This window comes from Nanorana parkeri, unplaced genomic scaffold, assembly GCF_000935625.1.
Source record: "Nanorana parkeri isolate BGI_ZX_2015 unplaced genomic scaffold, ASM93562v1 scaffold139, whole genome shotgun sequence".
NCBI lineage: Eukaryota > Metazoa > Chordata > Amphibia > Anura > Dicroglossidae > Nanorana > Nanorana parkeri.
The window spans coordinates 1390326-1414670 of NW_017306407.1; the positions used below are offsets into that span (position 1 = coordinate 1390326).

General features: G+C 40.7%; 1 protein-coding gene across 1 annotated transcript in view; it reads right to left on the reverse strand.

The window, feature by feature from the left end:
* ALS2 (ALS2, alsin Rho guanine nucleotide exchange factor) overlaps positions 1-24345 on the reverse strand; it is a 64977-nt gene that overhangs the window by 15679 nt on the left and 24953 nt on the right. The window contains exons 8-23 of the mRNA XM_018554011.1: positions 24211-24307; positions 22873-22950; positions 20895-21071; positions 18356-18527; positions 16792-16972; positions 14877-14942; positions 12545-12707; positions 10039-10170; positions 9306-9434; positions 8085-8155; positions 6129-6195; positions 3323-3522; positions 3027-3092; positions 2855-2953; positions 2556-2720; positions 628-739 (exon numbers count right to left, since the gene is read on the reverse strand). Coding sequence (XP_018409513.1) covers positions 628-739; positions 2556-2720; positions 2855-2953; positions 3027-3092; positions 3323-3522; positions 6129-6195; positions 8085-8155; positions 9306-9434; positions 10039-10170; positions 12545-12707; positions 14877-14942; positions 16792-16972; positions 18356-18527; positions 20895-21071; positions 22873-22950; positions 24211-24307 — 1975 coding nt within the window. The remainder of the gene's footprint in view (positions 1-627; positions 740-2555; positions 2721-2854; positions 2954-3026; positions 3093-3322; positions 3523-6128; positions 6196-8084; positions 8156-9305; positions 9435-10038; positions 10171-12544; positions 12708-14876; positions 14943-16791; positions 16973-18355; positions 18528-20894; positions 21072-22872; positions 22951-24210; positions 24308-24345) is intronic.

Here is a 24345-nt window from a genome sequence, read left to right on the forward strand (position 1 = left end):
CATGCTGGCACAAAGTTGTTTCAAGAAGGGCCTGTGTAATTAGATTTGTTTGTGTTAAAACTGCTTTCCTCTCTATACAAGTGAATTAAAATTGAAAAGTAGATCTCACATGCTAGCTAAATACACCAGAAAGCGCAATGCATTTGCCCATCAACACACGCACTTAGACATGCAAAAATATATGTTAGGTAGAATAAATATTTAGGGAAAAGTTAACAGATGGGCTAAAAGGACAAATGCTACCACTACTCACCTTCCCCAAGTTTCCATGCTTCCCCAAGTGTAATTGATGTTATATAGAACATCACTATGGCCTACCTAACTTTCATGGATTTTTCTGTTTTCATGGGTTTCCCCCAACAATCCACAAATCTATTCAGAAAAAAATGAATTAGCTTCATACTAAGTGTGTACTGCAGGATTAGGAGTCTGCTAATGCCTTCTGTTCTAGGGACTGATGTGAAGGGTTCTATGTTGTCTGTACAGAATGGTGGAATATGTAATCACTACATAAATGAGTTAACTACATATACACTGTTGGAAAATGACCTGCAATTGATTCATACTGGTTACTGTGTACCAATAACTTTACAAATATGTAGAACATGCACAAAAACTAAAACTCACCATCATTTTATTCAAACTAAATGCTCCTTCGTAGTACAATCCAAACTGTGTCACCACAAGTCCATTGCCCTGCCGGAGGTCATCTTGCCACATCCCCATGTATTTTTCTCCTCTAGAAGATAAACAAACATGAATAGTTGGAGTTACACAACAATGAAACAGTTCAGTGTGTTTTCTAAGGAACTATTTAAATAAAATACCAACAATAGTAAAACAAATACATCATTCAGCAATCCCTTTTGGCAGAACTTTCACAGAATGCAGAATTAAACGTAACCATGAAAGAAGGATCTTTCTACCAACTCAAAGTCAATGAATGTCCTGGAATAATGGAGTAAAAGGAAACTATAATGGCTTTCTGTCAGTTTTTGTTTGTTTATGTAAACACATTTGTAAACTGATGTTTCTAGAAATATATTACAAATATTTAATATAGAATGCACCCATAATATTGGTGTCACACAATATTAAGGGTCTTCAAAAGATTTTCAGGCTTTCTATTTCTAACTGAAAGTCTTCACATACAGTCTGAACACAGAGGGTAGGGAGGAGGAGAAGGAGGAAGGGGCACTCTCTGATTCATCAACTTTGTGAACAGTCTGTCTCAGAAACATAGTTAAAGTGACATTAAACCCTCAGATTTTTTTAACATAAAACAATACTGTAATGTGTGCCTTACTGTAATCCATGGTTGTTTCCCTTCTCTTTGCTGCTCTTCCTTTTAAATCTGTATCTGTTCTCATGCTCTGCAGAACTTCTGTTTTGCAGCAGACTGCCTTGTCTCAGGAATGGATACACGGTGTCTGTGTATACGTTTCTATAGGCTTGTAATCTGACCTAGCACTACAGGAAGAGGCCCTGAGCTGAAAAGGGAAGTTCTGCCCAGCATGAGAAGGCATGAGGATTTAAAAGGAAGAACAGCAAAGAGAAGGGAAACAACCATGGATTACAGTAAGGTACACATTACAGTATTGGTTTATGTTAAAAAATCTGAGGGTTTAATGTCACTTTAAGATTAGCCAGGTAACCATGTGAAAAAGAGCCTAGAGCGCCACCTGCTGTCTAGAAATAGATAGCGATGTTATATCCATAAGCATTATTTTATATTTACCTGACTTAAAAAAAACAAATATATAATACAAATAACTCCAGAGTGTAATGGTGTAGTATGCATTTACCCCATGTAAGAAAATCACTAGTAGGCCTACTGTTATTAATTTAGTGGACAATTTAGCATCTAACCTAAAAGGAAGTGGTTCAAGAGGGATTGTAATGTAATGTTTGCAGGAGAATTTTAATTATCTGCCAAGTATGTATTGAAGCTATTTAGACAATGTCTGAAGCTATTTAGACAATGTTATACACATGCGTTTCTTCTTTTATTCGCACTATTTACACATTGCATCACATTATTTCACGGCCAGTATCTACTATATCTGACACTTTTGTAGATTCATTCACACAGCGCAGCTTTTATTATTAATTGTATACTATATTTCTGACCACACAGATTTCAGCTGCTGCTTAACTGGATTGGAGTAGTGGCGCGAGGTTTCACATTATTCATTTCAGCTAAGCTGCTTACAGAGCTACACTCAGAAACAAAATCCTATCTTTTCTCTGAAGCTGGGAAGCAAGCTTTCTGTGACCTAAGTTTAATAACTGGGTCCTACTACTAAAGGTAAGCAGGGTGTGTTAGAAGGGGGCAACACCACAGGCACAGAAAATTGATGTGTGGATCACTGATAAAATCATCACACTTCACCTGGATTTTTGGATCACGTTTATAAAGAAAAGACCTTGATTTGGCTTTTCTTAAGGACACATTTCTGTTTTGTTGAAATTATTATTAAACACATGTTTAATTAGGACACTATAGGGTTAGATAGGACACTAGGGATTGATTGTTTTGGTTTTGCAGTACATACCTTGTGATGTCATCAAAGACTCCATAGCCTGTCTTCTTATCCATCACCCATTGACCAATAAACATGCTGGGTGAAGAGGAGGTCAGTTTGCCACTACGAAGAAGTCCATGACCATGGCGGCTGTTATCCTGAAAACAGCCTTCATATACTTCTCCATTAGCATACCTGGGTAGGTAATATTTAAATGAATTATTGTGAAGTAAAATACACAACAGCAGAAATAAAATTAAACAAACCTGCATTGAGTCATTCTTATATTGAGTCATAATAAATGTGAAATAATACTTAAATTATCATACCAGAATGTTCCTTGACCACACATTTTTCCATCTTTCCAGTGGCCAAGATAGCAGTCTTCCTTTTTTAAGGATTTCTTGGGAATATTGTACTTTCCAAGTCTGTAAAATGAAAAAGTCTGAAAACGAATACTATGATATGGTGATAATGATATGGATTAAAAAAAAACCTTACCCATCCTCCAAACCGTTCCGAAATTCACCGTCGTATACCCTTCCATCAGGCCACTTCAATTCTCCTCTACAAGTAAAGTTAAATCAAATTTATCTATTAACAATCAACATTTTCACAGCTCAATGAATACATACAAGAGAAGCTTTATAAAACAAAATCAGTCCTAAAACACACCCCCAGCTTCTTCTACAGCAGAAGCTCATTCAGTTTACAAACGGAAAAAAAGTAATTCCTTATCTTACTGTGTGGAATTCCAGGTTCACAATTATTGCAAAACACCCTTTCTTCTTCCATACCTGCCATGAGGTTTTCCAGTTAGCCAACGGCCATCATATGTGGCATCTTTTAATCGTGGATCCTTGTAAAAAGTGTACTTGGCGCTACGTGATAAAGGGGGATCCTGCCTCGCGGTGCTTCCACTTGTAGGAGGTGAAGGCTCATATACTCCTCTCAGAGCCTGATCCACTGCCTGGCTAATTGCTCGAAGCCACTTAGTCTGAGAAGTTAAACAAGTAGAAAATTAACCAGTTTGCAGTTTACAGTACGAGGACTCTCTAAACCACTCTAATTTTACAGAAGCAACCCTCTCTGATTGAAAATGTTTCTTAACAGTCATTGAAATACAACATTTCTGCATGGCTACCCTTTTATCAGCATGTTATCAGCATGTCAATACTGACAGGCCTGAGGCATACAAAAATATCTGCAACCCTTACAACTTGAATTAGCTGTGTATTCATTTTTGGGCACTACATGTAGCTGTGCGTATAACTGGTATATGATCTTAAAAACTTTGTAACAGAGATGCACACACCAGTGCTCACACCTTACATGTGTTCTTCCTAGGTAGTGAAGAAAGTAATATACTGACAAATAATTCATGTTTATTGGGCTTGCCAGGGACCTCAATTAAATATTCAGAACTTGTGCAGGTGTCTTCGGTACAGTTGTACATAGTAGTACTACCCTGGATTTTAAAGGAAAGTTTTATTCAAAAGTGCATTAACATACAATGTAACACCCAGGCCTTGATATCTTTAAGGCCTGGTTCACACCTGAACGTTTTGTAGCGCGTTCAACGCTCGACGAACGCTCTACAAAACGCTCAAACATCTAAATCCGATTGTATTCAATGGGTCTGGTTCACACCTTGCCGTATTTCCGCCCGTCCAAGCGCGATACAAAAACGGCCTACGCCCAAAGAAGTACATGTACTTCTTTGGGGCGTTTTGGTCTCGCGTTTCCATTGGGATACAGCCAAGTAGCCCGCGGAAACGCGCGTTTTTCGCGCGTTTTTTAACCGCGAATCGCGGTAAAAACGCGCGACAAACGCGCATATTCAATACGCCTAGGTGTGAACCCAGCCTAAGGCTTCACTCACACCAGACACGGTGTGTTCCGGACCGTTTCTGGCCAGAACGCACTGCATCGCAATTGCGGCCGGTTCACTATGTTGTGGGGCAGGAGGGGGCGTGGCGGTCCATTGAAGTGAATGGCCTTCCGGCGACACGGGAACGCAATGCAGTGCGATTTGGCCAGAATCAGGCTGGAACGCACTGTGTGTGGGCTGAACGAGTCCTAACTGTTAGGACAGAGCTGTCTAGCTCAGTTCGCCCCAAATTCCAATCCTAAGGAACAAGTATGATTTTAAAAGGATTTTTTCAGCAAATAAAGAGGTAATCAGCATTTTTATTTAAAGTTCATGGGAACATGTAGAAAAAGTGGAAATACACCTTAAACACAGGGACAGCCATATTGGCTTATAATATATGCTACTTAGTGCCCTGCTGGTCCTACTAGCCTACTGAAATTCCATCAGATAGGATCTCAAAACATTAGACTCTGCAATCTCTATTGATTCAGTAAGCAGAGTATAATGATCAGTAGCCAAAAAGCATGAAATCTTTCAGGGCTGCAAGCTCAGGGGCAGCATTTTTCTTTTTAAGGCCTTAATTGCCTCCTATTGGGTTCAGCATCAATAAGAGGAATGTAACAGTTGTATATTACATAAGTATATAGCATGTCTTCCAAGCACAGCCTGCTCCTGCAAGCGCTGGCCTATCTCCAGATTCTAAATTCAACAAGGGATCCACCAGGTTCATGTGCTGATGTTAAAATGTGGACTGCCCTAACTATGGCCATACCCTGTCTGGAGCTCAGTGCATGTACTGGGCAGTCTGAAACTTTGCATTTATGGAAATAAGGCTGAACAAGACTGGAAATGCTGTGGGGGGCACATTTATGTTCCAATGGATGGGGTCTGATGACACATCCTTGCAGGAGTGTAAGTAATAAAGTGAGGGAATGCACATGGGAGGGTGGATGAAAGGGTGGATAGGGCAGCAGGGGACAGCTTGAAAGATGTCAACAGGACGTGTAAAAATGCATTTGTTGGATTCTGCGTGAACTACGTAGATCAAACTGGACAGTGGTGTGAATCTGATTTCTCATTTTCAGTGGTAGAATCAGAAACATTTCAAGTGTTCACCTTACACAGGGTAATAAAACATCATAAATTAACCCTTTCGCTGCCAAGCCCTCTGGAACATTTTTCAAATCAGCTGGCCAATCCATTTAGAAAAAATAACCAAAAAGGTTTATAAACCCTTTCAGGTATCTTAAAAGATTGTGATGCATACAGTGAACACAAACTAATCTCCCAATACGAATTTTCTCAGCCATTGCTGGTCATTTACAAGTCCCTTTTATTGGTAATATACTCATCATAGAACCCCTGCTCTTGATGCATAAGAACTTTAATGAAGTACTCTTACTGGAGGGCTGTCTCTCACATAAAGACTAACGTAAAACTAAACATTTCTTACAGCTACAATCAGGTATACAATGACCTTGGGCATTTGAATGTGGTTAGTGATGCAGAAAGCAGAGATAATGGACATTACCATGACAAGGTGCTCTCTGGGTTGCATTTGCAGGGGATTCCACAGATTAAGGTTCATTTCTTTTTGCACAGTGGGGGCGTTTGCTAAACAGCAATAGTAGATCACAATTGGTTTCCAGAGTTGCCTGGAATTGCCCTTGATGTGATTCAAGCCTTATGTGTTATTACAGTATTTCTAATCAGCTACAATATTTTCTTACCTTTTCCTGAGGTGACAGTGCAACCAAAGTTAACTGTTCCTCTGGTGTTATGATCTTTAATCCATTGCTGGAAAAAGGAAACAAAAACTTCTTACACACACCTATCCAATTCAGTTGCATTTAACCCCAAAGAGCGTAACGTAAATATCGGGAATGTCATACCATAAAAACTACAAGACACACACAAAAAGTATTGGGACACCCCTCCGATTCATTGGATTCAGGTGTTCCAATCACCTCCATGGCCACAGGTGTATAAAATCAAGCACCAAGGCATGCAGACGTTAAAGAGAGACTAAAGGTGCCCACACACCTTGCGATAATCATACGATAATCGCGAGAATTCCCGCGATCGTACGATTATCGCAAGGTGTGTGGAAGGCGTGCGACCGTTTCTACTGTACGGTCGCACAACTTTAGTCTTTCGAGAATGTCCGAAAACCAGCCGAGAATCGTACGATTTTCGGCTGGTTTGTAGCACGATTGTGAGATAACTGGCGCACGGGCCGATGTGCGCAATCTCACACTGCCCGTTCAGCATTGCGGTCATCGGAAGCCCGCCCCTCAGCGGGGCGGCTTGCGATTATCGCAAGTACGATCTACCTGTCCAAGATGGGCAGATCGTACGTTTTTTAAATTACCTTACAACCATCGCACAATGAAAGCCTTGCGATGGTTGTAAGGTGTGTGGCCAGCTTTAGGAATTCAGTAACTGTAGAGGTATACTGCCGCCTACAGGAGGATTGGACAAAGGTTAAAAAGAAATGTAGGCCAGCCCAGCCTAACCCCTACTCTACCCGGCATGCCTCAGTTGGTAGAATGAAAGGTTGATTTACTAAAGTTAAAAGAGAATGTGTAATGTTTAATGTTTTACTGCAAGTGAATGTTCTCTAGTTTAGTGAACATGATGAAGCTGTAAATTTGCAGGGGAAATCAAATTCTTGCTTACATTTGTTTGGAAGACAGAAATGAACACAGCATCACCCCAATCACTAAGCTAATTCTACTTTAAATTGCATAGTAAAAAATTATCTCTCTCTTTAGTAAATCAACTGTTTGGCCTCTTCACTTTCTTGTTTCATGTAACAAAATAGTTATAAACTTCCCACTTAAAGCTGAAATCCAGGCAGATATAAAAAAGACACAAATTAACACAGCTCTGTATTCATTAACACATCATTACATTTATTTCTTAATGCAAGCAGTGCAAGTATCTGAATTTGACCTGCTATTGGCCTCTTGCAATCCCTCTACAACATCATTCAGACTGGGGGAAGACCCATGAGCAAATCAGCTATGCTGCAGTGCAAGGAGAACGTTCATAGGAGGAGACAGCAGTGTGACAAAGAGAAAGGCTCACCAGTGCGCAGTTTCTCTTTACCATGTCCAGTCACAGACTGGGAGGGGAACAAGACCTGTAAGTGCTATTGAACTGCAGAAGAGGAAAATCAGTTACCATATCCTGCTAGACAGGGCTGTGTAAATATAAGGACTGGATAAACAAATACAAATCCTTTGGCATGTAATACTAGCTCTCATATATGTATTTAATCTGTTTGTTTAGGTGTTTGCCTGGATTTTAGCTTTAACTGAACAACATTGCTAAAAAGAGGTTTGGTTATAATGACCGCACAGAAGCAAAATTAATTTACATTTTTGTGTTACATTTGAATATTGGTTCTGCATATAGAGATGTACTTTATCAGAAAGCGATTTTCTCAGTAGGTCATCTTCAATTACTGAAACAGTGATTTGTTTGGGAAAAAACAGCTCCTTGCCAGAGCAGGGAATAAAACACTAAGTAGATACATGGAACGTGTTCAAATTCTAAACAATGCCACTTAAAAATCCTCCAGGGAGAGCTACATTCTATTTATCGCTCACACAAACCAAAGCAAGCATCCTGCACATTATGTTGCTATATAAAACAAATTGATTTTGTTCAGCTGTACCCACATGCCAGCCACTTCTTCAGACACTGGTTCAACCCAAAGTGTAGAAAGGGAGAAAATGTGATGTGTAGAGAACTGCAAAGAGAAGAGACAAAATGAGAAATAGAGTGAGAAGGCTCCAAAGTGAGTGGCAAAGGTCATTTATCACAAAAGGTACCATATACCCGTACATCCCCTTCCATTTTGTGAGGGAGGTGTTGCGTGCCCAGCATTCAGCCCCAGGTGTTGCATTTCAGTGATGGGCAGATGTATTAATGTGTACTGTGATTGTAGCTGTCAGTGGACACTGGCAGTGTCCTAATACCTAAACACATTCAAGACAGTGAATGCAGAGGACAAAATAATGCCAATGTTTTTTACGGGGGTTAACATCATAGTAAACACCTCCTCAGGAGTCAAATTCAGCCTGTAGCTGAGAAACAGTGAGTGAAACCCAGCATCCAGGGTACAAGGGGAGTAAGGATGAATCAGGTTGCCACATGCTTCTTAACTCAAATGCATTACAGCTACAATTTTCAGCAATTACATCAATGAATGTTATTAGCAAACCTGGACAGCTCCCAAGAGCTGGGAAGCATGCGTACCTAGTTACAGTGAGCGTCTAAGGGTGCCCATAGGTATAAGAAGTGAAAAAATATTATTTAAAGAAGAACTTAGGGCAAAACTTCTATCAACTTTTGCAGTGGGGCTACCCCTGCAGTGCAAGGGTTAACTGCTAGTTTTGTCTATGTGCTAAATAAAAAGTTATACTCACAGAACCGCTGAGCCATTTCCCCACTTCTCCAGTCCCTGAAGCCTCTCTTCTTCTACACTGCATGATTGGAATGTTTCTCAGCGTCCTCATGACTATACACTGTGTATAGAACTACAGGACCTTAGGCCGCTGCAGAGGAGGGGGAGAGAGGCTAAGAGCAAGCCAGCTCTGTTTCAGGTCAGTATAACTGTCTTTTGTTGGCAAAAATGAGCTGTTAACCCTTGCAGTTCTGGTGTAGTCCCACCGCAAGGGTTAATACAAGTTTTGCCTGCAGTTCTTGTTGAATACTATATAGTCTTCTATCCAGTGACTTCTTTTCTTCTATATTTATAAGCCAATTATTGTAAAAAGCTTCCTCAGAGCTCTATAACTCAAGCTGAAATGTACAAAAAAGAAAAACGAGTCGGTGGTTCTGCCCAAAGCTCCACAATTTCATCAAAGTAAAAAAAAAAAAAAAAGCAGACCCCCTACCTGTGCATGAACAAGGGCATCATTGAAAAGTATGAACCAGTTAACTGAGAACCTTCCTGCATTTTGCAAACATAACCCACGATTACTACTCTCACAGATCAGGCGCCGGTCAGGTTTCCTAAGAGAATCCTGCAGAAGACAAAATGGAAAATTCTTATAAAAGCCTGCAAACTCAAGTCAATACAATCAAAGAAAAAAACACTTGCAATTTATTTGTCAATTCCTGCAAAATGTGACAATTAAGTATACTGGTACAAGCATTTCCATTCCAAGCAATTCCTGGGTAGTGGGGAGAACCTGGAATCCAAGGCTGTACACTGGCCAAAGCAGTGCAAAGCTCACCAGCTCTCACAATCAAAGTCTTTTCCTGTACCACGTTGGAGTCAGGGTGGTGCGAGGGGTGGTCACTGGCAAATGTAGCATAGTACCAATCTAAGCAGAATTCATGGCCTAAAGCACATACATTTTTAAAATTGTTTATACAGTATATTGGTCCTGTAATGAGTGGTCTCAAACACCAATACAGAGCGACCAATGTCAACCAGCCAAGGTTCCCCTGACTGTATCTAAGAAACTATTGATCATTGTGACATTCACTGTGCACTATAGGTAATCTCTGCTTACGTTTTTCATGATAGATTTATTATGAAATGCTAAGGCTTATGACAGGTTTACATTAACGGTTAGTTAAAATTTGTGGTATCTCCATTACAGAAAGAGGCTATATACACACCGTCATCTTTCCTGGAAAGGTCTTCCAGAACCCCAATGTATACTCGGCTTCCTTTTTCTTCCGGTTCAGGGCAAGTGCTAATTTTTCATAGTTATTGCTGGAGTCCTGCAGCTTCTTGTATTCTGGTGAGGACTAAAACATACAACAGACGAATTTTAATGTTTAAAATCATGTTGTGTCCTAATGATAAGAACACATATTTTAAAGTAGGTTCAAGTAGGCATAATTTCTATTAAAAAAGTCTGCCGACTCAAAACGGAATATGTTTTTGTGGATGCTGGAAATAACAATAACCTTAAAATATCTATCTCATGCATTAGTTTCACAGGTATTAGCCTCAAAAGTCATGGAATTGGACCTAGCAGCAGATATATTTTTTGAGCAACGAGCTGCCTGCTCTGATCGGGTATTCCGACAGTTGCCACCGGCACCTGTCAGAATACAATGTAAACAGGGGCGATTCCTCGATCGACACAGTGTTTGTGTTGATGGAGGAGTTGCGTCAGTTTCTTCCGTTCAGCCCTAGGGTTGAATGAAAGAAATGACGGGTGTATGGCCATCTTTAGTGTAACCCTTCCAGGTATTTAACTTAGAGATGACACAGTCATTTAAACCCTGGTGCCTGTGCAGTTCTTGGTTTTATCCTCATTCTTCTCTTATTAGCCTGCAACAGCCTAATGATAGATCGTTACAGGGAAGTTACGTGACTGGAGGACAGCGTTATAGAAAATGTATACTGTTGCTCTAGATTGTGACATATCAAAAGCTAAAGTGTGAATAAATCCTCACGAAAAAAATTAATTCAGCAAAATGCCTCCTAAAGTTTTTGGTTTACTGTTCCCTTTTTTTTTTGTTCAGCCTGTCATTCCAGGAAAATGAGCCATCCAAACTTAGCTGTGCTTCATTTGCATTTTTAGTGTTGCTCCACTGGCTTGCAAGAGCTACCCTGATGTGCATGCTCTTGACCAGGAAGTGTGCTCACACTCACAGAAGACCTGTATGCTTAGGTTAAGTTCACCCAGGCAGCAGATTTTACCGCCCTCTGAAAAGCAATGCATGATGGATTGCTTTTCAGAAGGTGGTTGACAGCCAATTGACGGACTGTTTACAGCCTTTCAGGAGGCAAAACGGCCATCCCATGAACGCTTTTTTTTAAAATAATTCTTAATACTGCACCGCAAGTGGTTGGCACGTGATTGCGGTACAGACCCACTGACTGAAATGGTCACATCTGGCAAATAGCATCACCTGCCAAACGTGACAAAAAAAAAATGTAGCGGTCACTGCTTTAGGTTTTATGTGGTCAGTAGGTGGGGGTGGGATGCAGTAAAAATGTGGATCAGTCACCTGCTTTTGCTGCCCATGTGAATGATACCTAAGCCACTGCCCTGTTCCTCCTACAAGGGCGCTGATTGAAGCATCACAAAGAGGGAAACCATCAGGTGGGAAAAAATGTTGTATTCATTGCTAGTTACATGGAGCTTAACGCAAAGCGCAATATTATTCTGAGAGTTTAATACTACTTTACTCATGAAAACTTATATGACTACTGAGGGGTTCACTTGAAGAAGCACTGTATAGCTCATAACAGCTTATAGGGTTTTCCTAATCATCTAGCTTAGAAAATTAAAACAGAATATGATCTACTACAATAATGGTCAATATCTTTTTTTTGTAACATTTCTTTGTAATGATCATTGGTGGCTCTGTGTCATTACTATGGAATGATGTGTGGTAGAGGAAAAAGTCTTTCCCACAGCTGCGTAATAACATAGTAACATGCGGCAGTGGAAAACACCAGCGATCACCTCAAATTTCTTAAGCACCCCCATTTGGGGGTCATGACCTATTGTTCAAGTCACACTCCATCTGACCTATATTAAAGTTGTACTCTAGCTTTTACTTTTCTCCCACACACTTGTAGCAAGTTCTCGCCTTTATTGAAACTGCTTACTCTCAATTCCCTGTAAACTTGCATATCTACAATATGATCCTTTGAAGCTGCAGCAGCTATCTTGAGCCCACCTTCATTTCCTGTCTGAATGACCTCCACCATTCATCAATCAATTTTTGCCTCTGATACCTGCCCGTTGTTGGCCCCCTTCTCACAGCTATTAGCTTTCTCTGCGTCAATCATTTGGTTTCAGAGCTTTATGTGAAAGAACACATCCCAAACATCACTTTAGACTGCAACCAGTAAACGAATCAGTAGACTGCACAACTAAAGTCCGCAGCACCCAGTAGCCAGCAGCGATTGACATCAAATTGGGATTCGGGGATGTGTTCTTTCATAATCTCTTCATGAGGCTGCTGGCCCCTCCATCCAACTGAAGCAAATAGACCTAGTGATGACATCACTGGGTCCCAAAAAGAGGTCTCTATTGAAAAACAAAATAATTACACTGCACCCCTAATTCTAGCTCTTTATTTTCTAAAAGCTATATGTTTTCCCCTCTTTTCTACTGGCTAAATAAAACAAATAAAAAAATTGAAGACAAGCACTTACCACTTCAAAGCACATGGCCAGTTTGAGCAGCAATCTGGCATACTCATGCAGACGGGTAATTGGTGAAAAGAAGAGGCTATTAAGCGTCTCAAGAACTGTACTGTCTTCCTCCTTTATATCGCTGAGATTCTGTAGAAGCTCTTGGTTTTTACTGAAGAAATCCCTGAAATGATACCTGAATCAAACTCTACATACTCTGAAAAAGGTTATTACTACATGAAATAAAACGTTGTTTTTTTTTAAAATTTTACAGCACATTTACAGTAATTTGAGTGCAAGTAAAATGGCATTGATATAGCTTATTTTACTTATAACTGTTTGTTTGCAAAATACTATACAAAAAGAATGTAATTTTTTCCCATGTACACCTAATTACACAAAATAAATACATATATGGGAGTGGTTTTACCTTCTCCCCTTCTGTGACTGGACAGTGAAGGAGCAGGAACTAACTGATGAGATTAGCTCTCTGTGCTCTCTTCCTGTTGGCCTGTTTCTTGTCAGAACATGAGAACGTAGCACATCCGATTGTCCCACTCTCAGCCAGTGCTGCTGTACAGGAATAAAAGAGACTACCATGGAGCCGACTGGCAGCTACTCCGGTCCCTGAAGCCTTTCTCTTCTGCTGCTGCGATGGTATGTACACTGTATAGAAGATGACTCCAGGAACCTTAGATCGCTGGCTGCAGTGGAGGGGGCAAGAGGCTCCAGGGACTGGTCTAAGAGCAAGCTGACTTGGAGGATCGGGTAAATATAACTTTTTTTTTGCACCTAGACACAAACACTTGCAGGGGTAGCCCCACTGCAAGGGCTAAGAACAATTTTGCCCGGAGTTCTACTTTAAAGATTTTCTCATAAATAAAAACTTAATTCATTGCCATCCTTTGTATCTGCCTTGAGTTTAACTTTACCTTCTTGTTTACTGGCAGCTCTTTTACACGTCAGCAGAATTGCTTTTTGGGGTACACCATCTTCACTTCTGGCTTTAGAACCCAACTTCAGCCAAAACATTTTTTTCTGCTACGCCAGTACAAGCAAAATGAGGAACTCCCCAGGGGTCATGAGGAAAGGGAGGTAGAGACAGCTATAAAGACTTGACAGAAATTCTAACTCTTCCCCATTTTATTAAGCCAAAAGTGAGTTTAATCAGCACTTCCAGTTTATTTACCTCCCTGTCAGAGGAAGTGAGAGGAAATCTCTAAGTGGTAAAAAAGACATCAATAAAAACTTGACAGAAAACAATTGGTTGGAGCTTAGTTTTTTTGCAAGACAGCAGATTAGAGCTGCACAGATGGCTCCAATGTGGGTTTAAGCTTGCAATTTCCATCTAAACTTTGGCATGAAAACCTGAAAAAACATTTCACTTTACAAACTGCTATTATGAAACCTCCCTCTGTGTTATTTTTTTCCTTTGAAACAGCTACATGATGCCCTTTATAAGACTTGGCCATACACAAGGAAATCTTCTAGTCTTCTGAACCACTTTCAACCAGGATACCTTTTCAACAGGAAAAAAAAACAAAAAACAAAGAGACCAAGGCAACCTATCACCATCTCTGCTATACAAGTGTCTTGGTGGTAGGTTGTCTTAATCTGATTATTCATTTTGTAAATGAAAGCCAGCTGAGATTGCTAGAAGATTGTCCCGTCTATGGATAGCATTAATATTGTTGCACCAGTAAAAACAGATGACCAGTCACAGAAAAATAATGAGGAGTTTGTCAAGTGCGGCATCTGATCTATTGTCAAGTGACACCACAAATCCTTTTCCAAATATATCAAACAACAAAAGAACAGTACAGGCATTTTAGATTGACATGCTGGCTCCATGAGAGCCAACTCTCATGGGTTTTAGCTTCTAGGAATTTTCCTGGGTGCAAAGGTGCCCCCATTTTATTCATTGTAAAATAAACAATACATTTGGTGAATGGTCTTCCATCCAATGGGAAGCTGAAATGCACATTTTTGTTTTCTTAAAGTGGAATTACACCCTCCTATCCCTTACAGCAAAGGGGGTGGCATCATAGCCTCTATTTGGATTGCAGTTGCCATGGTGCTGCACATGTGATCAGCTATGACACCAGCCATTTGAGGGCTTGAAAGTTTGGCTGAGAGCTAAAAAAAAAAAAGAACGCTGACCCTAGACAGTTATTATCAGAGACATGCCTTGAAAGCAACTGTTTTGGCAGACCGGTAAATTGATGGGACTAGTTGCTCTTGAAGACATTACTAAAACCTTAAGTTTGATGACATTAATGCATATAACAAGATGCCAGAATAAACTTTAAAATCCATTCAGTAAAATTCCTGTATAAAATACTAAACAACTTACATGGCTGGTTTAGACAAAAGTGAAAAACCTCCCATGACCAAGAAGTTACAAAGAGAAGAGCTATACCTGTAAAACATGTAAAGCAAAATATTCTCAAAATCTAAACCATTGCATTAGGTTTACTATAATCAAATAACAAAGCAAAGCTATATATATGGAGCAGAAAGACGGCATTTAACAGAACACGTCATCTCTATAGTACCAAAAACAAAAAAAATACAGAATTTGGTGTTGGTCAATACAAGGGGAACGCTTAGCAGACTTAGCCTGGCCATACACCTATAGATTATCGGTAGATTTTCTATGGTCAGATGGAGGAATTTGTTGCACTTTTTCCATTTATGCTAAACTGTGTGGATGGAGGAATCTCCCACTAGGCCAAGCTTCAGTATCTTGCTAGTCGGCCCCGCTGGCTCTCAAAATACCTGAACAGTGCCTGCATCCAATCAGATTGTTCAGGTATTTTGAGAGCCAGCGGGGCCGACTAGCAAGATACTAAAGCTTGGCCCAGGTAGGAGATTCCTCCATCCACACAGTTTAGCGTAGATGGAGGAATCTGTTGCACTTTTTCCATCTGACCATAGAAAATCTGCGGATAATCTATAGGTGTATGGCCAGCTTTAGGCTGCCCAGTCTACTAAACACACACTATAGGAGATACCTGTTCCATTACTGAGAGTGTCAAATATGTAAGCAATAGAATTCCTAGCTGACATTGACGGTTGTGTTTTTTAGAAAAATAAGTACTTTCTTCCTGAAAAAAAAGGCTACTTTGAAACAAACAAGTCACACTACTTGCTTATTTGCATACGTATCTGTAAAGAGAAAGTCAAGGGGAATTTCCAGTGACAACACAATTGGCATTATTACTGCCGTTTAACTGAATTTTTCAATCTGATGTCCACATATTCACATACTTGCTGGTCATATTTTCATGACTGTATCTCAAATAGATTTTGGTATCTGTATATCTGACGACATCTCTGCAGCAGAATGGCAGATTCCAATATACACCACAAACTGAGTAAACTATTTTCAGTCAGTCTGAGCAGATTGAGTCTAAAGCTGGCTTAGCTTGCAGGTTTTGTGCTTAGCTTGCAGGCCAAATTATAAATCTAATAGAGTCCCCAGTCCAAAATAACAGTACTGCACTTACTGTTCGGCAAACAATTTTCAGGTCAAGACTGTCGGACGGGAGACTGCCATTAGAGCCACACATGGGTCCAATTTCTTCCGGTTCATAAAGAACAGACTGAAATTCGCTCTGTGTATGGCCAGCTTTACACTAAGGCCTGGTTCACACCTGAGCATTTTTACGCGGATCTGCTTTAGAGCATGACTAAGCAGCAAGCATGGCTTGCATAAAAAATTAAATATGGTTTCACCCATGTGCATAAATATATATATACAAAAACTATACACAGAAACATATCTTATTTATTTATATATATTTTTTTAGGGTAACACGCAGATAAGGTTGGTTATTAGTATGGTGGTCACATTAATAAATATACTAAATATGTGCAAAAAAGGATAGATTCTCTTTATACCAAAGCAATGATGACATAAGTGCACTATAAAATTATTCTGGTGGTATTAGAATATAGAGGTATATTAATACACACAGTGGGTATTGTCTTTAAGGGGAGGGAGAAACTGAAGTTCACGAGTTGTCAGTAAGGAAGCCGTAGAACCAATTAGATACCAACACATCCTGTCTGATCATCAGAAAAGCATCACAGACTAAATGGTAGCAGCAGAGAGCACAAGGCAAAGCCACTGCTGCAGCCACTTATGTGAATTGTGTGATGCATGCTTTAACATTTCAAACCCCAGCCAACATTAATTTCAGCAGTGGGTGGAATTTCTGTAATCATTCAAGAGATTTCAGGATTTAGAAATAAAACATACTGACTCTGTATAACTATCCAAGAAGATATTTGAGTGCTCCAAGACTGAAAGGTTACTTGCATCCTTTGCTCCTCTTAAGAAGTTGCTTAAGGAGGTTCCATGCTGGCCAATCAAGTAGCAGAGTTTGCTGAACTTTGTTGCCATGTCCTGCAGAAGCTGAACAGCTGTTAAAGTACCCAGGTTATCTTTACCAGAAGAAAAGCAAAATAAAACACTTGTTACTTAAAAAAAATAAAATAGAAAATATAAAAAATACATACAGTAAATAAACATTTTCTTTGCGTACACAGCATAATAATTTTAATTTGCTAACTGCTAACTGTAAGAGAACTAAACTAGCACTGTTAATTTTATATTTTTCAGTGCTGACATTCTGAGAGAGATACGTATATCTGAAAAAAATGGCTGACATATTAGCTGGTTACATTTTTGTAACATGTCTGCTTAAAGGGTACAATTACTAGATTTATTTATTAGACTATAACTGCTTAACGAGTAAGACATCAGACACACAGAGAATGTATTGTTTTCATTGAGTCAGCCAACTTTAGATTTTAAAAGTGAAATCCAGTAAACAGTTAAACACATAGATGAAATACATATAGGGAGCTGTTTTACCTGACAAATTATTTGTATTTCTGCCCATCCAGTTCTCAGATTTGTGCTGTAATAGCACAGCCTTGTCTAGCAAGGCAGGACCTCTGATTTGTTTTTCTCTGCTGTAGTAAAATAATACTTACAGGTCTCACCCCTCTGCCAACCTGTGTTGGACAATGAAAGGAGAAGCAGCAAATGGATAAACTCATCTATTTGCCACTCCATTCACTCTTCCTATTAGCACACTCCTTGTTAGTAGTGATGGGCTTCGGCGTGTTCGCAAGCGCCTCGTGCCGAGCCCGCCAGGAAGACGTCAGCGCGCAGGGCCAATCACAGGCACTGAGACATGTTTCCAGTCCGCAGCTGCAGAGATCGGGAAATGTCTCAGTGCCTGTGATTGGCCCTGCGCGCTGACAGCTTCCCGGCGGGCTCGGCACGAGGCACTTGCGAACACGCCCGAGCCCATCACTACTTTTTAGCACATGAGCACTTTAGCACAACTCACTGCTTCTGCTGCTTCCCCCTCATTCAGTCTAAGCTTTGCTGTGCAAAGAACTGTAAATCAGATTTGGACTTGCTGCTGTAAGTGCTTGCATTATATCTGCCAGGAGTTCAGCTTTACAACATATAGCATTGAGGTTAAGGTTGCATTTACAACAAAATCATTATATGGCAACCAAATGGTGACTAGTTGTTTGTGAAATATCCATTACAACAGCAAGAATCATGATTGTGTGCTTTGGAAATTGTAGGCATTTTATCTAAGAGTTGACAAAACAGTGTAAATGTAGGCATGCTTGCAATATAGGCAAGATCTTTCATCAAATATGATGCTACAATAACTTGGCCAACCAGATTTCAGCTTTTCAGTGTCCCCTAGAGCCACATTAATAAAAGAGGATTTCTGACTGGTTGCCAAAGGTTAGTGCATGGCTTCTTGCTTTGATGCTACATGTGACAAAAACACTTACCCAGTCCTAAAAGAGTTCTAAGAATTTGTGACTTGACATCACTTAGCCGGCAATAAAAACTCCTCTCAGTTGCGGCAAGCTCGTGGAGGTTTCCAATATAGCCCATCATATTTTGGTCTACAAGTGCCAAGCCACTATTTGCTCCAATGTAAACATTGCAGATGTATCCCAGCTTAAGAGACATAAAAGAGAGTAATCTATATTATAACAGATTAAAATTATGTATTTATAATAAAAATCTAAAACAACCAAACCCACACAAAAATTACTGGGTTAAGAAACAGCAGCTACTGCTATCTTCACGGAAAAAGCTAGCCAATTCAAAACTAAACAGGTTAGGTTATTCACATGACAGGTAAGCATTAGAATTTAAACATGATCATATCACAAAGTGAATTACATTTTGTGCTTGGCCTCATCCCCCTATGAGTAGCCAACATTAAAGCAGTGTTCTCAATCTTTTTGCAGTCACCGCACCCTTTAAAAGTATGTAAAATCTCAAGGCACCCCAGTCTAAAATGTAAACATGCAAAAAAAAATTAGGTGTGGCTCCTTTAAAATCAATATCAGACCTTTATCTGAGATAGGGGCCTGGTATAGGTTTTAAGGGGGGACCCCATGCAAAAAACACAAGAAAGTGGGATTGCCCTTCACATCAGAGTCCCCTCATTTCACATTAGACTGCTCCTTTACAACACAGACCCTCCTCTTTCAAATCAGGGGCCCTTATTTATATCAGAAGCCTCCCCCCTTTACATCAGTAACCCACCCTCCTTTTTTTACATCAGGACCCCCCCTCCTTTCACATCAGATTCCCCCCTTAATATCCAAACACCCCTTTCATCAGGAGCCCCTCTTAACATCAGAAGTCCCCCATTACATCAGGAGCCACCTTCACACCTTTCATAGCAGGGTCCCACCTTTTTCACACCCAGATCCTTCACATAAGTGACCCCCTTTAACATCAGAGTTCCCCCTTCACATCAGACTCCTTAGTCTCCCTTCACATCAAAGTTCTGAGTCCTAGGGTGCCATGATAGCCTGGTTGAGAAAGGTTACATTAAAGGACCAAAAGGGAAGCTTGATAGAAGGGAGGAGGCAGGACCAAGCCATTACATATTTGATATTTGCCTATAATTTCAGCTGCCCATATTTTTTCTTTTAGTATTAACTAATTTTAACTGAAAGGTTTAACAAAGAAAACAAACACACAACTACAAAAACTGTATTTGTCTGCCACATCCCAAACCAAGGGAGCAGAGGTACAGTATAAAATAGGCAATTACAGCAATACAAACACTTAAAGTGATATTAAAAAGGAGAACTTTGAGGTGAGTGCTTTTGACTCACCTCATAGTTCTAGCCGACCTGTGACAATGAGACTGTCACAGGTCGGCTCAGTAGATCGGGAGGTGAGCGAACACATACCGGGTTCGCTCGCCTCTTGATCCTGTCACGGCTCTCTGCCGTGACAGGGGGAGGGCTGGATTCCCCTCTCCCCGCTCCGATCTGCCAGCGCTGACTGGCGGAACGGACGGGGAGGGTACAGCTGGCTCTGCCTCTAGATATAGGCAGAGCCAGCTGTCACTCACGCAGCTGGGCGGATCCCGTCATCTAAGTCGGGATCCGTTCCGGCTGCGGCGTTTCAGTATACCGCGAGCTGTAGCTCGCGGTATACTGAGCTTAGGGTAACGGGAGGACGCTAGTTTGTGTCCTCCCTTTACCCTAAGGAGAACTATGGGGAAAAACACTGACCCCATAGTTCTCCTTTAAAGTCAAAATCATTTTAAGCTATTTCAAATACTGATAAAATCACCTGAAATGGATGATGCTTAAACGTTTTAGTTTCCTGCAGAATCAGCTGATCTCCCTGCGCACTGGTCCCGATATCTTGTTTTAGGGTGCCTCCTTTCTCAAGCAGAGTGCTATGCAGTCACCCTTGTGTGTCTCCACAAACACAACAAATCAAGCTACTTCCCTCCCCCTGCCCCCCTCTCCTTCCTTCTCCAAGCTAGTAGATAAACAGTTGCTGGGGTCTGCACTGTCCTTTGTGATCTTGTACTGGACAGGAAGTCCAGGGAAGCTGAGCTGAAAGACGTTGAAGCAGCTGTTCAGAAACATAATGATTGTAATTGTTTGGGCAAAAATGTAAAGCAATGATTTGCTGGGCAATGTAGATTTGTTTGATCTGGATTCATTATTGAAAAAAAGTTTGAGAATATTATACTACTTTAAGCACCACGATATACAATTATGGCACACCATACTATAACAGATACATACACATCAGTACCAAATCCAAAAAAGAAAGAAAAAAAGATGACATAGGACAAACAGGATCCAGCAAAAGAAGACAAAAAGCTCAGGGAACATAACAGCTCTAGCTGCCCATATTTATGCAGATGATATGAGATTTTCACCAAAACCTAATTTTGCTTATGCTGTAAAGTGCACATCATGCAAAATTAGAGATGTTTTCAGCCAACCTGTGAACTTGTTGTAGAGAGAACAAGTTCAGTCTAACTAAATATTTGCTCACCGTGCTACAACTGGGTAGTTGAACTGGTGTCTGGCTTGTTTCTGGTCCACTTGCCTCTTCTGCTGATTGAAGTCCACTGCAATATACAACAGGCTGGAACTCATTTTTTCCATGTGCCAGTAAGAGTGAATGATCCTGCCCAGCGGCTATAGTCCACACTCCGCCATCTTCACACACCTACAGAAGAAGGAAAGCCCATTCCAAGCAATTGGCATCATCACAGATTGTAAAAAAAAAAGTCACATGCACAAATACATAGTGAGGAATTAGGCCCCATTCACACCGAGCAATTTATTGCGTGATTTTTGCAGCGATATCGCTCATATTTCCACGCGATATCGCTCTATGTAGCTTCTCCAATCCATTTCAATGGAGCTGTTCACATCTCGCCGCTTAATATCGTTCAATATCGCTTGTAGCCCGTCGCTGTAGCTTGTCGCTCCTACATGACCCTTTTTTTCGAGCGATTTTGCTCCTGATTGCATACAGCTCAATAGGAAAAAGTATTTTGCACATATAAAATCGTGCGGAAAATCGCACGATTTTCATGTCGCTCAGTGTGAATGGGGCCTTACAGCCTACAGGCTGACTGTGTCATTTTACACAGGAGCAGCTGCATTTGATGGCATTGGCGGCTGGGGGGGTAGTATGGGGGTTGCAGTGGCAGGGGGAGAGGAGCTCTGGATGCAAGACACGAGTGCTATAAACTTGTTAAATGTTTTTAGGCTATAGCTCTTACATTTGAAATCCTAAAGTGGTTGAGGAAGAACTACTTGCATTGTTTGCAGACAAATTGTACACATAACATAAGCCCAATATAATGTCGGAAAAACTGGCCCTACGCATGAGATAATTTTCCAACAATCTGTCAATTTGCAGCTGCTTTTGGCTGACAACTATTATCCATTGTTTTCTGGGGTACAAAGGTTCAGAATGGTTACCAAATCTTGTCAAACAGCTATGGTTCACCTGTAGCTAAGCGATGCTGGAAGCTTTCTCCTCTTACTGTCCTGTTTCATCGTAACTGTAAAAAATAGTGGAGTCCATTGAAGGACTCAGAAAAAAGTCTTAACCTCCTGGTTATGCTGCCGCCTACAGAAGGATTGGACACTGGCAGATGAGACATTGTCCAACAAAGGCCATGCAGATGAAATGCTTTATGCACAAGGGTTATCCAGTCTAGCACTTTTTAGGGTTGGAGACTGAAGTTCCACATAGCTCTTTTCAAGCAGGAACAGCGACAAGATGCTTCTTCGATGCTCTATAGTGGAACACGCGTGCGTGACACTCCATCCAGTGAATGAAGTCAGCCCTCAGTCCCAGAGTATTAACCCCTTCTGTTGCAAAACCTACAGGTAACAGGGAATGATGGTGCCCAGCTCCTAGTGTTCGGCCAAAATGGCCTACTCACTAAATGAGTCTTTAGAGACAGGGCAAAAGCATTGCCACCGTCTCTGGATTTGGTAAGTGCTCTACAATTACCTTTTACCAGAGTGGAGTCTGGAAAGCACCCGAAGGTCCCTTCCAAGCTATCCCCTCAATGTCCTGTCCAGCAGGGTCCCCGTGCTCCAAAAGCCTGAATGAGGACAACCATGCTGGATAGTTGCAATCAGTGAGACAACCACTTGTTGTTACACCTTTATTTGCACACTGGTTTTACATGTTCTAGTTGCCTCAATAACCTCCCTAGTGGGGTCCCCATCCCACCATGGGCCCCATAGCAGCTGTCTGGGATGCTACGATTATAGCTACGCCACTGACATCCATCCTCTTGGACACCAGCTAATAAATGAGGCATACTGGTAGTAGGAGGGGTTATCCTGGGCTGGTGAATCTGTGAATCTAGTGAATCTGTTTAGTCTCTTTTATTGCTCCTCTTTAACAATGCTACACTGTGTAACATAATCGATAGATGATCCTCATCAGGTTATCAGCACTTTACACAGTAAGTAAATACAGAGACGGCGATGTCCTTTACCTTGGCGAGCCGTGGCATAGTTGTTGGTGTCTGTGTATGACCCAGCTGTCCTGAAGCATTGCTTCCCCAAGAATAAACCTGCAAAGAGCAAACAGAATAACTAGCCATACCCAAAGTTGCCTTTATTTAAAGGCAAATAAAATAAGATTAGCACTCTTGTTTTGCAACACCCGGGACCCAGGTACAATTTCCAAGAAGAACACTATATAAAAGGGGGTTGGTGTGGTTTAAGTATAGGCTTTTACCGAGTACTTTAGTTTGTTTCCGCAAGCCAATCAGAACTGGTCCCAGAGTGTGCGTATTCTTGGCTGTGGTAAAGCTAAAGAATATGCGTTTAAAAAACTTTCTGGCATTCTTCAAAGTATTTGCAATCATAATACAGGAACAACAGTCTGTTCTTATCAGTTCACAAGTCTTTACATCAGATATGTCTGAAATTTCCTTTAAAAAGGTCTTCTCAGTGTCAAACACTTTCAGAATAAGAATCAGTTCAGTAAAGATCCCCACAAAAATTCAGTGTCTAATGCCTGCAATTTTAGCAGATTTGTATGATGGCTGTTCTGCCTATGAAGCACTTATAACTGCAAAAAGGACCCCAGATTCCTTCCTCCCGTACATCTACAACATTTAAACTTTCCAATGCATGATGCTTTAGGGCCCTCTCCTTGTTTAAGCCATGGCAATCAAAGGGAGGGTAGTGTATGTTGGTTGATTTTGGACCTTTGGGGCAGGCAAGTTGTGGGACAGACCATCAGTGTAGCTCTGAAATTGTGGTAGATACAGGCAGCTACTTGAGTAATTCAATCGATATATCAAATAGGGTGGAAATGGCAACCCATACAATGAAAGGACACTTTGCACTAAGACTTGCTACATATTTACCAAAAGAGGAAACTAGAAGGGGATTTGGGCATTGTAGCTATTCTAGATAGGTGGATTACTCTTAAACAAACCTAAAGTAAGAGACTCATTTTCAAATGTGCCTTGGGATATGTAGTAGCACTGATTTAGTAACACTCTTCACATTTAAATCTGTGTCTCATTCGTTTCTCCTTGAGTGTGTTTGGGGTCCTGCATAGCATTGTACTCTAGTTTCTTTGTCACCCCTTTCCTCCTCCCCCCCCCTTTTTTTCCTTTTTTGTATTGTTCTATATTCTTACAGATATGCGTATCTGAAATGTCCTTTTTTTTGTAACGTTGGAAAAAAATCTGTGTCTGAAGTTCAGATTTTAACGTACACCAACTACAGTACAAGGTGCAATGGATATAAATAATTCAAAGATGTGAAGTTTTTACTCACTATAGACATAAATATCTCATACAAATATAGAATATTACCTGCGACCTTGCTGTAAGGGCAATTGAATGGTGGCTTCCGGCTGCCAGCTGCACCACCTCCTTGCCATCCATGCTGCGGACACACAATGGCTGTAGTCTGTATAAAGAAAACAGTAAGTCAATTACACTGTGGTT